Consider the following 18,791-nt stretch of genomic DNA (forward strand, 5'->3'; position numbering starts at 1 on the left):
TAGTAATGCTTTGAGGAATAAGTTGTATGTAATTAAAAAATTTTTGTTTTCAAATGGTACCATAATTAATTTACCTCTCAGCACAATTATTGTTTGTACCTTTCACAGTATGATTGAGCCATTCCATTAAAAATGCTGAAATAAAGTGCTAAAACTTTGAGCTACAGAATTGGAAATAAGCTTATAAAATATCTTGACACTATTTCTTTTCTGAATGGTTTTTTTTTTTTTTTATATATAATTTATGTATGGATTTGTATGCTGTTCTTTTCATGTTCAGTGATATATAAAGTTCTATTGCAATTCTACCTATGTGTACGTTTGTTCATAGTGAAGAGCGTACCAAAATGTTCCAAAGATCTCTGTTATTTTGTTTTCTTCATCAAAAATCCATTTTTTAGGTAGTTTCTAGATTTTTTATATTATCATAAAAATGATATTGACTATTGAAGTTACTAAATTAAGCATATAGTTATTTACTATATGAATCACATGCAAAAATTATATGACTTTTGGTAAATAACATTTTTCATATAAAAGAATTTTATTTACTAAAAGTCACATTTCAGTTTCTTCTGAAGGTGTAAATCTTTAAATAGATTTTTCTCAGAGCAGTAATGTTGTAGGGAGTTTATTATTTTGGAGATAATGTTGTGTACATATAGCTCTTGTAAAGCTCATTAAATCATTTACATTGTGTGTTTTTTGTTTTTACCATATGTATCAATAGTGTGAAGAGATATAAAGAAGACAAAGTGCATGTTATTCATATTTAATGACTTAAATATGAATAACATGCATAACATAATTCTTTATGTAATGCATGCTACATAAAGAATTATTTGTTATAGTAAATTATAGTATTTTAACAATTTCTAGATTGATGATCCTGAAGATGTGAAGCTGGCTGTTAGCAAACTAGTTGAGGAGATTCAAGCTAGAAAACGGAAATTTGAGATAGCTAGTAAAGAAAATCAAGAACTAAGAGAAAAGTGCTTTGAGTTAGAACTGAAGCTTAGAGAAGAAAGTAAGAATATGTGATATTTATGCATTAATATGTAAACAAAGTATTTGCACACATAGCAGAAGTCCAGTAATCCAGCACATTTAGCTATAGGGATGGCTGATTATTAGACATGCTGGATTATTGAGCTGAATCTGTAAAACATGTTTTTTTTTTTTTTTTTTTTTTTTTTATGTTATTGAAATTGCTGAGGAATGAAAATGCTAGCTCGCCAAGTCATTTTAAATGAAGTTCGAATGTTAATGTGCTTTAAAAACAATAATAATGAAATTATTTAGCAGAATATGAATATTCTGTATTCCTCTAATATTATGAATTTTATTTTATGCATTTTCTGTGAATTTCACAAATGTATTTAATAGTTCACAAACCTTATGAGAACTGATCTGACTAAGATTTCTTTGTCACTCTGCACTTTTTTTGTCTGCTACTTGCAGATTTAGGATACTTTGAATTATGATGCACTTAACTCCTCCATAATTTATTCATTTTTGTCACTTTCATTCCATTTAATAATTTCATTTTAGTAAAAGTTGGTTAATGAATTGTTCAAAAGAAGACTTTCAGCTATTTACCATAACTAAAATTGGTTGATCATTAAATGATCAGTATTTTCTTTGTCTTCAGCAGAATTTTGCTTCATAATTTCTGGCCACAATTTTCATAAAACTATAATAACTTAGTGTAACTTTATGTTGTTTACATGCTTCCAAGCAATAGCAGTTGTGAAGATTATGTCTTTTATGCAGAAATGAAACTGCAATCAGAGTTCAATGAATTATGAAGAAAGAATCTTTAACTGAAGATGTTTATACATTTTTAGAACAACTTCAGTAATGAATTAAAAATGAGTAAATGTTTTGAAATAAAAATTTTTGGCAATGGCTTGTATTTAAAGTGAAAAATATCATCTGCTACTTTTAAATCTATTTTTCTTTCAAATATCACAAACAAACGGTGGATTGAAAAATATGTTTTTTCACTTCCTGAAGAGAAATATTTCTATTCCGTAATACAAAAAAATTGTAAAATCAATGGTATTAAAATTTCTAAGTGTAAAATAAGCAACACTATTGATTGGAAAAGGAAAAAAATATCTATCATTATTTCTACACAGAAAGAAGACTCCAAACAAATACCTGAAAAAAGTATGTACTGTTTCTTTCTAATGTTTGTAATGTTAAATCATTGGTAACAAGACAAAATCCGCTGATCCAAAGTCTTAAGATACATCTATAGCAACAATAAATAAAGTAATAAATCGAGATTTTACAGTTTAGAAAACCTAAAGAGCATAATGTTTACCAGTTTTTGCTAAGGGTCATGGCTGAGTGCAGAACAATTTATAGAACCCTATATGAAAACTCTTTAGCAAGAGATAAATGGAAATATATTGTGATACTTGATGAAGCATGGATTTTACTTAGATGAGTGAAAAAGAAAGGTCTATTTATTATTGAAAATGGAACCTGTTGCAGAATATAAGGTTATTGATAAGTTCTTGAGGCTTCATGGCTCATTCCTCGTGTAGCACCAATGACAACTGCAGCATCATTGATGGTGGCTGCAGATGTGTTGCCAAACATTTGGTGACAACTTTTGTTATGCGTCTATTGGATTTTGTTTCAAAGACCAGCAGGCTAATCCATGTGGCAAATATCTTTTATTTTTCGTAGCTGAATAACAATTCCTGTATGATGGAGGTCTATTGTTATGATTCATAAAGAACTCAGGGCCCACAATAACCATGAAAAAGATTTCATGAGGAAAGAAAACATCGGTACAATGGTGGTTGCCTTTCATTGACTTCCTTGGAAAATGGAGTTTTGTGCTGCCATCAAACATTGTGTCTCCCTAAATAACAACTCCACTACCTCCAAAATTGTTGTTTAGAAGTAAATTTATGGAGTTAAGTCACTGTTGTGAAGGACTGCTAAAGCATTAATTAACTAAACATTTGTCATGTTTTATGATCTCCAAGAAATTCAGGTATGGTAGATTTTCTTTTCATAACTACACCCCTGCTGATGTTTTTTGAATGTTTGCTTGCTTCCGAATCTGTCTACAATTTAATATCAGCTACAAACTTGTATAACAGAAATTGATATTAATAGCACGAGTTTGTTGAAGTATGATAACTGAAAGTTAAATCATCTGAGGTGGTCTGTAATGTGAAAAATGGTATAATGATAAATTAAAACGTGTAAAATAGTCTTAATATAATCTATTATGCCTTAAAACTGAAGCAAGTTATTTTTATTTGTCATATAGTTTTTTGTTTGTTTAATTGTTGTTTTCACTATTTCATTAAAATGTATATTTTCTCCTTAATAATAGATTCTAAACTGCATGATATTACTGCAAATTTAAACAAACAAAATTCCATCAACTCTGATCTTCAGTATTTGTTAAGACTGAGAACAACAGAAGTGACAGATTTGAGGAAAGCTTTAGAAGATCAAGTCAAGTAATATATGTATTTTAATTAGACTCAATAAATTTCTCATAATTTGTATTTTAATGTCTCTTTTTTTATTTTTAAACTGTGATAAATATGTAATTTGACTAAAAATGGGAAAAAATTGTAATTTAGCATTTTACTTTTGTTGTTTGTTTTTTAGGTTTTCCTTATCACCTTCATTGAAGAATACATATTCTGTAAGTCTTTTTGTGTGTATGGTGTAATTTTTTTGGCTTTAAATTTGCTTAAATGTACTTAAAATTTGATTTATTCAAATAGCACCAGAGTGAAAATTTGACTTCTTCATATGAAATAGGATGTTTAAGGAGCGCTGATGAGCCAAGGTAATTTTAGTCTTTTATGATGTACATAATCTGTAGTTGATCTAACTGTGGAAAAGATAAATGATGTATGTGATATAAAATGTGAGAGGCAAACATCCTCCCATCCTTTTTTCCCAAAATCATGCATTGCACAAAATGTTCTAACATTACGAGTAAGACTTAAAACGAACACTAATGCATTAGGTTGGAAAAACACAAAAGAAAACCTTAATTAACATAAAATATATATGATGGAGCATGCTAAAATGAGATCAGTAAAGAATAAACTTAAAACAATTATGGTCAGTAATAAACAAAAGGATTTACGTCCAGAAATTGTATATTGTACATCATCTCTAATAGTTTGTTCTTGGTTTTAAGAGTCTGCCGTATCTAGATCTGTTTTCAGTTGTCAGGGTTAGCACAGGATCACATGCAGCTGAAAGCTCTAGCGGATAGAATTTTTTGATTGGTCTTTACCAAATATCCACTGCTTATTTTCACCTGTACCATTCTTTGTAGCCCCATGCTGTTGATTCTTTGTAGCCCCCTACTGCTGATGATTTTCAAAATTTTGCCCATTGGCCTCATTATGCATTTTTTATTGTCTAGTTCTGTAAGGACTACGTCCCTTACATTTGGCTTTTGACATGAAACACTGGCCTTCTGCACCAGCTGGGCCAGGTTTTCCTTATGGAAGTGACTTCTCAGTTCTTGTCTCAATGTATTGCAGTAATTTGTGGCATTAAATTTCTGGGAATTGATGTAATCCAAATCTGGTGCACCAACTTGTTTTATATCTTTCAAAAACAGAGAAAAAGTATCAGAGGTACGAGCTCTTCTGAATTATCACAGATGTACATTAAAGGACGTCTGTTTAGTGTGGATTCATCATCACACAGGACCATCAATAACTCCTCGAAATTCACAGACAACCTCCTTAAAATTCGTAAAAGAAGGCTCTTGTTAGAACAAACTAAGCACTCCCGCTATCACCTCCACCACACAGCTGTAGGGGGATGAAATTCTATTTTATTGGAAAACACTTGTTTTCTGTGATTTTTCGCCAATACAGGCATCACAAAGCATTGTCTGTTCTGGTAAAATTGGTTCCATTATTGGAATACACAGTCGCAGGACGGCCTCGTCTGGCAATGGACCATCTCAGAGCCTGTAGAAACATTTCGGTAGTCGGAGAGGTGATAGGCTCCAGGTGAACAATATGTTCCAAGCTTTACCCTTTGGTCTCAGAAGTAAAGGGCCAAAGAGATCAATGCCAGTTGTTTCAAAGACTGCCAAATCTCTTACTCTGTCAAAGGGTAAATGGATTGAAAGGGTGGATAAAGCTTTAGCGGTAAATTTCCAGTATTGTTCTCTTAATTTAGCTGCTAAATATCTGCCCCAGCATGACAGTTCTTTTCATATACAGTCAAAAGTCGTTAATTCGGACACCCATAATCCGGAATGATCTATAATCCGGACCTCAAAGCTAAAAACTTTCTGCGCATGCGCCACGTTGGCACATGCGCACAGCCGTTTTACATGTGCGCGAAAGACCTTGACTACTGCGCATATGCGTGTGCACAAGTGCAGAATACGTTTTCGCCTGCGCGTTTAATGTATAACGGACGGTGTAAGCTAAAATTATCTAAATTATCTATTTCAGTTAATGTTAATGATTGCGTTGTTCCTTAATCTTCGAATTGGATCCCGCTTATTATTTTTTGCAGACTGTAAGAGCAATTTTATAAAAGTAAACTTGAACTTTCGATTATGTCAAATAGAATTTCCGATGCTGGAACTTCCAAAGGATCTACAAAACGAAAGTATGTTTCGATGTCCAACAAACAAAAAGTGGAATTGCTGCAAAAAATGGATAAAGACATGAAGAATGTGACAGAGAGGTTAGTGAAAATGAAAAAAAATTTCGATTGACAAGTTAGTCTGTATTCTCGGCACAGCAATTAATGGAACTTGAACAGTGGAACTTTGTAACTGAACAAGAAATTATGTCCGTTTATAGAATTAAAGAGAAAGTATTATCACATAAAATGAAGCAACTTAAACAACTTACATTGAAAGAAATGTTTAATAAAGTAAACAAATAAATAGTAAGCTTTTTTTTTTTTTTTTTTTTTTTTTTGGAAATTTTGATACCCTTTAGATCATAATTGTTCTTTATTTCATAAATTACGGTTTCATATTTTTAATTTTAGAATTTCTGCATGCCATCTTACGAGATTTAAACTGATGATCTATAATCCGGAAAAATCGATAATTTGGAATCACCGAAATCCTGACGAGTCCGGATTAACGACTTTTGACTGTACTCTCTTATTGAGGCATTCCGTCAAATTGACGGACGGAAGCAAGCTTGGACGGAAGCAAGAGGAGATAAAGGAGGCAGAATTCCTCATCACATTCAATGATTTTAGTTTTAACTCTGATAACTCGTTATCTTTCACTGCCAAGAGGCAGCAAGCAGATGGAATCTCTTTTCTGTTGAAAATGCTTCCTTTGCTCTAACCTCCACAGAATTGTTCCAGCGCTAGTTTTTTCTTCTACTGTTAGGGTATCTGAAGAATGGGAGAGTTTCTTTAGGATTTTGTTAGCAAAGCATAGAACCCAGCAGAATACTCGAGCTATTTTGGAAAAACTTGAAAAGCGTTTGTATCTCTGAATCTTCTAATTGTATGCTGAAATTGACAGTCACTCCTTTTTAATTTTTTCTGCAACAGAATTTTTGTCTGGTGTAAATTCAAATTCTGGCCATTCTTCTAAAGAGCTTTTCTGAAATTCAGGGCCTTCCCACCTATTGCAATGCTATAAATGCTGAGGAGTGCAGCCACGAAATCTGCAGGATTCAATTTTCCTGGGATATTTCTCCAATATTCCTGTTCTGAGAGTTTCCAAATTTCCTTTATTATTTACAAATACACCCCAGTTTTCCTTTCGTTGCATCCAGCTAAGGGCCACAAGGACAGCTAAGTCTATCCAGTAATGTATTGGGACATCAACTAAGGACATGGCTTTTTCAGTATACCTTGCCAAGCATGCATCTAGAACACAAGCTAGCAACTCCAGATGCAGAATAGTTATTTTCTTTAAGGGCAATACGTGTGATTTTGCCATGACGAATTTCATGAAAACTTTGTCTTCTTCCTTACTCCTTAGGAAAAGGACAGTTGCATAAGTTGCTTGACTGGCATTGCAAAAGATGTGTAGTGTCCATGAATCCTTATTTCCATAACCCAGTCTTAGTTTTAATCAATAAAATTAGTTTTTCAAATTTACCAGTCTTGATTTAAACTTTGTTTGTAATAAATTTTTAAATATTTAATAAGCCATGAGAGGGATTGCTCATGATATTGAATCATGAAAAATTATGCAGTTTTCAAACCTTTCTTTCTAATACTTTTGTTGCTGATGATTTCTATCTGTGTAAAAATGTAATTCCCCCCCCTTCTCTCTCTCTCTCTCTATCTCTATCTCTCTCTCTCTCTCTCTCTTTTTTTTTTTTTTTTTTTTCTTCCTTGTAAAAAGCACATAAAATGTTGGCTAGTGTTTAGTTGTATTATTCTTTAAGATTATTTGTAAACACATAAATTATAAATAATAGTGCATCACAAAATGGTTTATGTGGCAAAAGGATTAACTTTTTCCACTGTAGTGAAATTTCTTTGATATTCTTTGTTGGCATGTGATTGCTTTAAAAAAGTATTGTGACTGATAACATTGCATTTATTTGATTTGTTATGGATATATACTTTGGTAAATTTTTTTAATATTTGCAAAAATCAGGTCACATGAACAATTCTCAATGCTTCTGCCAGAAATCTCTTCAATACCATCTAAAGATCCTGGTCTGAAAGTTGTAAGTATGGATTTATTTATTTAACTATTGTATTTAAAATTCACGGTTAGATTTCAGTCATGTATTCTAAATTTTTGTCAGAATTGGAAGTGGTATTATGTGATGATAAGCAATTTTTAAAAATGTTAATGATAAATTTTCTTTCGTTTTCATTTATATGATATAAAAAAGGGTAATTATGTAGCATCTGGTCTACCATCACTTTTAAGAGTGTGCATAAAGTTGCTTGTAAAATGCTCCAAAATAGTTTATAGTGAACTTTTATTTTATTTTTAATGATTCAAGCACACTTTTCTGAACATTATAATTTTTTTATAAGTTTTACTGTCTCTGTAACCAGCCCTTACCATATATATTTCATATTTCTTGTGAATGTTCATATCACCACAGAAATAAAATTAGTAGCTTTTTCTATACATTCTAAATACATTTAGTTTTTTTTAGAATAACAGAAATCTTTAATTAAATCCAAAAATTCTAAAATAAAAAGGAAGCGTGTTGAAAAAAGAAACTGAATACATAAAGAGAGAAAATTATTCTTCAAAGCTATATACAGTTATTATTATGTAAATTACCCAGTTGTTTATAATTTCAGCCTTTACTATAATTTTCCATTTCTATTTCCTCACCAGAATGCAAATCACTTAGACATTTTTTAAACTGAGGTTTTTGGAATGTAAGACAGAGTATGTTTCTGACCTCCTCTTTCTTGCTGCATTAGTTCCTGCCAGCTCTGATAATTTGTAATTATCAGTCTTTGCATTATCTCTGCCAACATTGAAATTTGTTGTGATGATAAATTTACTGAGCCAGCTTGAATTTAAATTAAACCGTATAGTCTTTGCCCACTAGTCCACATTTTTAGTTTGAATTTGACTCATCTTAATTACATCACTATGAGCTGTAATTGATTTTTTGAGCGTAAGAACATGCCTGTATGTTCTAAGTTCTTTTTTAATAAAAAGCTTATTTAAACATTTGTCTGACTTTGTAGTTACTTCCAGACATAGCGATTATAAGCGGCATAATTTATTTCACATCTGTCTGTCAGGGGAGGTTTGGACTATTAAATATTTACCAAATCAAGTAAACCCTCATAGGTACATTGTGGTGAGGTTGACAAGTTATGAGATAAAGCACTCAGAAATTAGTGAGAACATTGCTTTGCATATTGAGACAAATTCTAATTCTTAGAAAAGGTACTTAAAGAAAAGGAAATCGATATAAATTAGCCAAAATGTTTGTGAAGCCTTCAAATTAAAAAGACTCATAGATATTTTTTGAGTGTTTTTGTTTTAATGTGTAATTATCTTAATATCGTTTAAAAGTTGTAAATTACATGCATTTTAAACTGCGAAATTTTATTAGATTGTGATTTTAATAGGGCTTAATTTAATACTGGTCATGTAAATCCTACCTAATTTAACTATTTATAACTAACTGCTTATCCATAAAAACTATCTCTGCATATTAAAGCGAGTCATTGCCTTTCATAAATCCTAACCTTGTCACAAGATAAAACACAAAAATTTAAAAATTCATTTGAAACTTATTCTTCGCATCTGGTGATACAAAACAACATATCATAAAACATAATACAAAATAACTTATCACCTCTGGTGCTTTAATGCTTTATTGGAAACTTAAAGTATATTAACTGGGTTACAACTCCTGAAACTCTACACGAAACTACGACACTAACTGCATGAAACAGAGCCTGACTAACTTTCAACACTTGCCAACCGTAACTAGATCAGGCCTTTCAGGTTTGTCCTAATCAGCAGGTCTCTCTCTAGACAAGCAGCAGCAATGACAACATTCAGTCTTTTGTTATGAATCATGCTTATTATGATGTTACTTCTCATTTTAACCTATGCCATTTGACATAAAATCTACCTGCTATTTACTAAACCTCTATAACCAAGTATGTGACAAAATGAGACACACAAAAAAAAAAAAAAAAAAAAATCAACATAAAGTTAACTGTTAGTAAAACGTAAAAGTCACTTATCTTCTTTCAAATATATTCAACTATTATAAGTGTAAAATATTTAATGCTACTTGATAAATTGCTTAAAGTTTATTTTATTCTCAAACTTATTTATAATTATGTTAATTAATTCATGTTTGGTAATAATGCATTCTACTTAAGGATCTATTTTATTTTTAGGATGATATTACAAAAGTGAAATTCAGGCATAGATAATATTTTTAATTGAATTTATTCAGTTCCCATTTGTTAATAGTCCTTAAATTTTTTCATTAATGGTCTTTAAAAGTACTTAATTTCCATGTGCAGAAATGTGTACAAAAAATGTACATATAAAAATTTTATGTAGCTGCAATCATATTTCTTTAATTCGTGTTTGTATGGCATATTTTCTATTAATTACAAACAAGGTGTTAAAAGTAATTTTGTATTAAAAGTAATTCATCTGAATTTTTGACAATAATTTATTGTAAGGAATTTCACATGCTGTTTCCTCAGTACTGTGTACACTATTTTCTAGCACAAAAAACCCTTAGTTACAAGCTACTCGGTGATAGAGACAGAGATGAATTATGAAGCAGTAAATCATGTTAATTGTGTTTAAAAAATATTACCTAAGATGCAGTCAATTCAAAATTGTTTTGGTATATGCCTAAAATTGAATTGTATTGTATATGAAGCTTTGCTTGCGGTCAACAGCCTTATTTTCAACAGCAATTTGGAAATAGAATGTAACAAAAATTGGTACTCGCATGTAATTGCAACAATCTTTTGCCAAAGTTTGAAATTGCTAAATTTTCAGAATGAGCCAAACTTTGGCAACCATGTGCATAACCATTCTTCAGGCAATTATGCTGATAACAATCTTTCAGTTAAAAAATGTCACAATTTTCGTATGCATTCTTTATGCTGTACTATAAGTTCCAATGATTTTTATAAACAAGCTGTGATATTTTTTTTATTTAACTTTAAAATATGCACTTATGGAATTTGCCAGCAGTGAAAGAAACTTCAGTAAAATTTCTGCAGCAATACAAAGTTTTGTCTCTAAAGAGAGCAACAAAGAAATGCATTTGGTAGATAGCCTAGGTTTAAACTATGCCAAGTCTTTGCAAATCTCTGGTTTTTTTAGATAAAAACAGAACTCTGTGTGCTTAGGGAGAAGAATGGGAGAAAAAGATTACAGGCAGATTTGGAGATGAATGTAATTATTTTATTTTTCAATGTCTCATGTACCTTATTTAACAATTAAAATTTGTATTTCAAATTGCTAAAGTATAGTGATTTTCCGTATCTTGATAATGTTTGTAAACTTACAATAAATATTGATGGTTTAAGAATGTTTTTTAAGAAAAGTAGCTAAAACCACCAACCTCCACCCGATAAGTAACTTTTACCTTTTCATCTGTATAAATTGCCAGATGTCGCTAAGGTGGTTGGGTTAATATATAAGTGCCAGAAAATTATTTGTAATGATTATGTAAATATTAACAACTACTTGTTTGAATATAGCAAATCATCCAGAGGCTATCCGCTTTATGTCTTATATTTTCAAGGAAAACTTCAAAAAGGGAAATTGACATATATTAACTTCATACGTGAGGAAAACCTAGAAAGCCAAATTCCAAATAAGCTATCATGTAAGCACTGCTGTGTTTGGATGATATTATCTATTTTATTACCAAACGTATAAAACTTATTGTGTTCTAGAAAGATGTTTCAAAACTAAGAATATCTCTATTGTATAATTATATAAAATATTGTATTAATTCAGAGGTTATCTCATTCTGTAAAACAAAAAAGAAGAGAAAATACTTTTGCTATGTGTGAAAATATAGCTTTAAACAGGAATATGTCAATGCAATTAAGGAAAAATGGAAAAGAAAGTTCAGTATTTTTTTTCTATTAATTGTTTACTGTTTATCTACTTTAATGTTATTTGTTATTTTGACAGAATTTTCAAAAAGATATATTTAACAATATTGATTTCAAAAGTATGAACTTGTATTTGAATTGTTTTGGGCTATGAAAAGTAATTTCATAAGAATTATGATGCTGTTATGATTTAAAATAATTTTCCTTGTTAAATATAATATATATAGATATATAGTTATTTCTATATGAAGGATGCACAGTAAGTTTTTTGTTTGTTTGTCCCAAATGCAGAAATATCTAGGTGTGGCTATGTGCTGTGTATTAGCTCTAGTTGGTATGCATATACTGTGTATAAATGTTACAAATAGTCTTCTACTGTGTTGTTAAAATCATTCAGAAAATCTTTGTAGAGACTTTGTAGAGATAAGAAATATTAAACATCTTAACTCATACATCAAGGAAAATTCTAGGGGGTCTTTTAAATCTTTCTATCAGCCAAAAAAAGAATTTATATTAGATATCTCTAAATCTAAAATATTAAAAAAATTTAATGTTTAATAAGTTTATTTTGCTACTGTGTAAGTAACCTCCTTTGTGTATGCTTAAGAAGCTTGTATTTAATCTCTTAAATTAAGAGCTTAATGGTAAAAAGAACTTAAATGGAACATTGCAAGATTATAAGTATTACTATCAGTGTAGAAAAGTGGAAAACAATTTTAGTGTCTTTAACGATATTACTGTAAAATATTGCATAAAATGAGATTACATTAAATAGTTTTATATTCTAAAATGCTTTAAAAAAAGCCAATTTTTATGAAGACAAAGCACTGGAAATATTTATGGGTAATAAAAATTGTTAGTCATGCTCACTGTCAAGTCAGAATCTTTTTTCTCAACAAAGGATTACCCAAAGATTTCATTTCTGTAGCACAGTTGATCGCATTTTTGGGGATAATGGCTACAGGAAATCTAAAATTTCTCTGTTACTATGATCTATAAATGCTGCATCTTAAGTTTTCAAAAACTTTGCCAAATTTGGTACTTATCTCTCTAAATATTAGTAAATTTAACAGATTTTGAAACTGGATGTTTATTCAGATTATTAGTAATTAATTAGTGAATGGTTATACACATAAAATTTCTTATATTAAAATGCAACAAAATTGTTTTATATATAAATAAGAATAAATATATAAAAATATTGGCACAAATTCACATTGGCTGAAATATATGCATAAAAAGGTCTTGATAAATTTATAATGACATGAGTTGGATCCATAGCTTTAAATTTGTAGTGCACAAGGCCAGGACCATCTTAATAAAATAACTGCCTTTTTATGCAAGATCCATATTTATTGCATATCCAGTTACATATCATTTATTGCTTTATTGTACTGTTATCTGTAGGTTGAACGCCTCAATAGTACTATTTCGTATGTTATTGAATTCGAACAAATTATATTTTTACTTTTTTATTATTTAACATCCAACTTTGGTACTTTTGCAAAGCTAATGTAATGTATTATTGTATAAATATTGCATACATTTGCAAGAGTTATACACTATACTGACATATAAACGTTTATATTTTTCCAAATTTTCAAATTCATTTTTAACATGCTTTGAAGTGTGTGCATTTAATTTTAATGTCAAAGTAATAAATTATATGTTTTGTACGTACATTTGTATTTCACATACAATTAATATTTTTGGCAGCATGTAGCATGTGACGAATACGAAGAAACAGCTTTTGCAAATCTGACTAGAAAATCAGAAAGTGAGATATCTGATGTTAAACAAGAACTTTTGGACAAACAAGCATCAACTTTTGAGCAAATTTATGAACAAACAAAAATGTCAGCATTCAATCAAAAAGATTCAGATTTGATTTCAAGTGCAAAGGTATTATTTAATTTAAAATATATATTACTTACATTAGGAATGTTTTCATAAAAAATTTTGTACATCATTTTCATCATTAATCAAACTTAATGCATAATGATGCATAGTATAAAGTGACCACATTTTCATTGAGACAAACCGGGACAAATAAAATGAATTTAGAATTTTAATTTATTTATGAAAGCAGACCAATAATTCAAAAAAATATGTTTTATTGTATATATTCATATACTTTTCTATAATTATACAAAACTATATTTATTATTAACTATTGGTAACTATAAAAATATTTGTAAAAAACAATAATTTGAATATATTATGTTTTTTAATTAATTTAATATTTTATTTTTAAATATTGTAATTTTCTTTCATGGTCATATTTTTTATCTCTGAGTGAATACTTTGCAATAGATTCGCATCATTTATTAAAATGTCATGAAATTTCTCACATGAATTGGTCAAATTATATTTTAGGCTTAATACAGATTTTAAAGTTTTAATGTTCAACTGCATTTTTTCAATTGCCCGTATTTTATTGATACTAGAAAAACATGTTTCGTTTGCTGCATTTGTTTTTGGAAGAGAGACCGCATGTTCTAAAATTTTCAAAATATTTTCATAAGGAATATTATTCTGTTTAAAGTGAAGGAATAACTCCGTCCATTTTTGTTTGTTTCCACATTTGCAGACAACCAACATTTAAGTTTTTCATCAGTAACATATCTTTTTTCCTCATCAAAAAGATCATTTTCGCAAATATTATTTTTCGGAAAATGGTTGCAAATGTATTAAAAAGATTTTTTCTACATATTCCTTGCATGACAAATTTTTTGTTGTACAATATTTTGATCATTTGTGACGTACAATCAATTGATCTGAAACTTTGTGGTTTATGGTCTGGAAAGCAAATAGCCCATCAGCTAATGCTAGCTGTTCCTTCGTTAACAATACATATTCGTTGATGAGACGTAACGACAATGATCAAGCACCACCCAGTAAATCTAACTCGTTACATCGCCTAATTTAGTTTACTGTGCATGCATTTTATGTGGTTTTTTCTTTCTTTATGTTCACTATAATAATTGATAAATAATAGGTAATCTATTTTTATACATTTAAAATAAGAAATGCAGATGTTTTCTAAAAAGCGGGACGTTTTTAAAAATCGGCGGGACATGGGACAGTCCTCAAAAAAGGCAGGACTGTCCTGCCAAAATCGGGACGTGTGGTAACTTTAGCATAGTAGATTGTTTAGTGATTTTAAGACTGTGACTTTTTTTGGGGGGGGAAGGTTGATGGCAGGTTGTAAATTTTATCTCCCCCCCTCTGAATGAGACTTTTTTACTATAATATCAAATCCTGCTGGCAAGCGGTGGTTCATAAAATACATGTAAATAAATCCATGAAAAATAAATATGAGGTATAACCCAATAATAGTTAATAATATTTTACATCATAAAGTTATTGTATGTGTAAGTATATTTATTTAAGCCAGTTTATTATCCTTACTTACTTTTTTCTGTGGTTCCTTTTTATAAACTGTAATGCAACTTAGTACTTGTGGTCATTAAGTGCATTTTTATTTTATTGTTATTACACAGTAAAAATTTCCCTTTGAAGTAGTAAAAATTTCCATCTAATAGCAACTAATCCAGTAACTGCTCTGACTAAAGAGCTGTTGATGGCCTGTGTGATAACTGTATCCATGTAAGTGGTGCATTGATGATTGTACGAATATGGTCAGTCAAGAAATACTTTGAGTTATAAATTTAATAATTGAATGGCATCCATAAAGGGAAAACATCAATAAAAATAATTTAACCCTAACATGTACTTTACTGTAAAGAAAAGTTTTCTTCTTAATTTTATTTGAATTTTTCTTCTTAATAACTAGTTTCTTAATTTTCACATGTTATGCTAGATTAAAATTATTCATTATTTATTTATTACATAACTAGAAAGCCTGGCGGTCATACGAAATGACCGCTGTTCTAGATATTGTAAATTGTAATTAAAATGATTTGTGCAAAGGTGTCTGCTAATTTAAACTGAATTACCCAGGGCAGGCGGCGAGGATGCCCCTTTGTTTACTGTCCCACGGGGTTCCCCCTTCTACTTGCTTAATTGCCTAAAGTAGAGCGCAATGAAGGAAACCACTGGCGGTACATTTCTAGCCCACCGCTAGCTCAATCAATAAAGGTGATTTAAACAATGGAATGTTAATTCACATGTCAAAGATCTCTTTGCACACAACATTTCTTGTGTAGATCTTTCTATCATTTGTAAGCTCGTCTTGCAGAGGACCATCCATTATTTTTAATTTTACGTCCGTTCTTTCACGAACTCTTGAACAGGCAACATAAAGTTGACCGTAAAGGTAAAAAAATGCCAACATGCTTAAGCATTTGGCCCTGAAATTTATGGATAGTCATAGCAAAGGGAAGTTTTACAGGACGGCGCGCAATGAACTGGAAGTTTATCTGTCAGCACTATCCTTATCTTCAGGGCAGATGTTTTTATTTTATTCGGCTTATAATTCCTTACTAAATGTAGTATTTCATCTCGATGTACTCCGTCTTTGATATGATTTAAATCAAATTCCTCATCATTATAAATATCACGAATACACATCAAATAGATTTCTAGTTGCAATTTTCTAATTTCGACTCTGCATAATGTATGCTTTACGCATGCGCGCGTTGAATGAAATGTTTAATAAAGTAAACAAATAAATATTAAGCTTTTTTTAAAAAAATTGTTGATACCCTTTAGATCATAATTGCTCTTTATTTCATAAATTATGGTTTCATATTTTTAATTTTATAATTTCCGCATGCCAAACTGATGATCTATAATCCGGAAAAACCGATAATCCGGAATCGCCGAAGTCCCAACGAGTCCAGATTAAAGACTTTTGACTGTAGGTATATTGTAGCTCTTCAGCTTAAAACTGTGTCTGGTGATAAATAAAAATTATTTTTAGTGTTGGACTTTGTCATTGTGCTTCAGCAAATGACAAAAATTTTAATAAAATGAATGTTTTTTTTTAATTTTAGGCTTGATTTTATTGCTTATTAAGTGCTTTCAAAAATATTTTACTGTAAAGTTCTCTAGAATTATACAGGGTTTGAGTGAAATCATTTGAATCCAAGAATAAGCACTACTTTAGTTGGTTTCAGTTTCTTGTTGTATACTCTCTTCCCCCCCCCCATGTTTTGAATTCAAAGACATGTTGCAACTTAATGATTGTATTAAAATGTTTGTTTCAAATAAATTTATTAATTCATTGGCAAACAGGGAAAATTTTCTTCTCTCATTTGCCTGTATAAAATTCATTTGGTTATACAGTCAAAAGTCTTTAATCTGGACTCGTTGGGACTTCGATTCCGAATTCTCGATTTTTCCGGATTATAGATCATCAGTTTAAATCTGGTTAGATGGCATGCAGAAATTATACAATTAAAAATATGAAATCGTAATTTATGAAATAAAGAGCAATTCTGATCTAAAGGCTATCAAAATTTACAAAAAGAAAAGCTTATTATTTATTTGTTTACTTTAATAAACATTTCTTTCAATGTGCGTATGCGTAAAGCATACATTATGCATAGTCGAAATTAGAAAATTGCAACCAGAAAACTATTTTTATGCGTATTTGTGATATTTATAATGACGAGGGAATTGATTTAAATCATACCGGAATACATCGAGATGAAACACTACATTTAGTAAGGAATTATAAGCTGAATAAAAAACATCTGCCCTGAAGATGAGGATAATGCTGACAGATCAACTTCCAGTTCATTGTGCACTGCGACTCTCCCCGCTGAGCATCCTAAATTGATAAACAGATTTCGGAATGGTTAGAGAAACAAATCACCTCTCTGTCACTTTCTTCATGCCTTTATCCATTTTTTGCAGTAATTCCACTTTTTGTTTAATAGACATTGAAACATGCTTTCGCTTTGTAAATCCTTTGGCAGCTCCAGAATCGGAAATTCTATTTGACATAATGAAATGTTCAAGCTTACTTTTATAAAATTGCTCTAACAGTCTGCAAAAAATAATAAGCCGGATCCAGTTAGAAGATTAAGGAACAGCGCAATCTGCAACATTAACTGAAATAGATAATTAGATAATTTTAGCTTAGCTTATATCGTCCGTTATACATTAAACACGCATGCGTAAACGTATTATGCATGTGCGTAAAGGTATTATGTGCATGCGTCAATGCATAATGCGTTGACGCAGGCACAAGTTTGTAGCTTTGAGGTCCGGATTATGGACGTCCAGATTAAAGGCTTTTGACTGTATTATCTGTACTAAATATTTTTATAAAATCAGCATCAGACAACTTCTGGTTTTTAATTTAACTTAATTTTTTAACTTTGCTTTAAATATTTACATTGTATATGCTAAATTTCTCCCCTGAGTCATATGCCAATAAATTATTAATTATATTTTTATTGTATTTAAGAAATTTTAATAACTAAAAACTTTTCTTTCCTATTTATATCAATGTAAAATTTTGATGAAATTACTAAATGGAATTAGTTAGAAGTCATAATATAAAATTAAACTTAGAATAGTCAATAAAATATATATTAAGTCATTATCTTTTACTTTGGAATCATGTCATAACTAATTTTTAATCTAAATAATTCTACTAGAAAGGTATTTAAAGCCAGATTTTGTTTTGGTTTGGATTCCTTTTAAAGTTTCATTACCACACAGTTCGAAATCTTATAATTTTTGTATTCTATCTTCATGTGTAATAAACCCATTTTGTATATACAGTTTGTATGCAGACACATTTTCATTAAGAGAATGTTCAGGAAAATATGGTTATTAACAGCAATTAACTTGTTTTAGAAGAATCTATGTGTCATTTTATTCCTATTTTATAATGTATTCATATGTTTTTTTTTTTTTTTTTTAGCTGCATAGTTTATATTGTATCTATAGAAGAATTCGAAGTCATAACAAGGCTCTGATATATCAGAAAAAATATTTACTCAAACTTTTGGCTTATTTTGAAACCACAGAAAATTTTACACTGGCTTGGTTGAACAATTTGGCCATTAATAGTCCTGTGGATCAAAGTAGCAATTCATTAAAATCTGCAACGATAATAATCAATGGAAAATTTCGTTTTCGTTCAATGGCTTTTGCTGTAGTTGCTGTGCATCGCATGAAGTTTGCTGTTAGATGTCATCGACTGTTATCTAGAGTTCCTGCTGCACGTGTTGTAAATGTTGAAATACAGTCCATTTTCCAAAAATATCCCCATTTTTCTCCTACAGTAACACCAGGTAAGAATTGTAATTTTTGTATTTCTAAGA

At 30.1% G+C, this 18,791-nt stretch overlaps 1 protein-coding gene across 1 annotated transcript in view; it reads left to right on the forward strand.

Moving 5' to 3' along the window:
- Positions 1 to 18,791, forward strand: part of LOC118196068 (uncharacterized) — a 207,908-nt gene that overhangs the window by 174,341 nt on the left and 14,776 nt on the right. The window contains exons 34-40 of the mRNA XM_035367469.2: positions 880 to 1,027; positions 3,362 to 3,491; positions 3,646 to 3,682; positions 3,765 to 3,829; positions 7,610 to 7,682; positions 13,264 to 13,449; positions 18,389 to 18,761. Coding sequence (XP_035223360.2) covers positions 880 to 1,027; positions 3,362 to 3,491; positions 3,646 to 3,682; positions 3,765 to 3,829; positions 7,610 to 7,682; positions 13,264 to 13,449; positions 18,389 to 18,761 — 1,012 coding nt within the window. The remainder of the gene's footprint in view (positions 1 to 879; positions 1,028 to 3,361; positions 3,492 to 3,645; positions 3,683 to 3,764; positions 3,830 to 7,609; positions 7,683 to 13,263; positions 13,450 to 18,388; positions 18,762 to 18,791) is intronic.

The sequence above is a fragment of the Stegodyphus dumicola genome, chromosome 4 (genome assembly GCF_044657685.1).
Source record: "Stegodyphus dumicola isolate Sdum_Otavi_A_Nest chromosome 4, ASM4465768v1".
Classification (NCBI taxonomy): Eukaryota; Metazoa; Arthropoda; class Arachnida; order Araneae; family Eresidae; genus Stegodyphus; species Stegodyphus dumicola.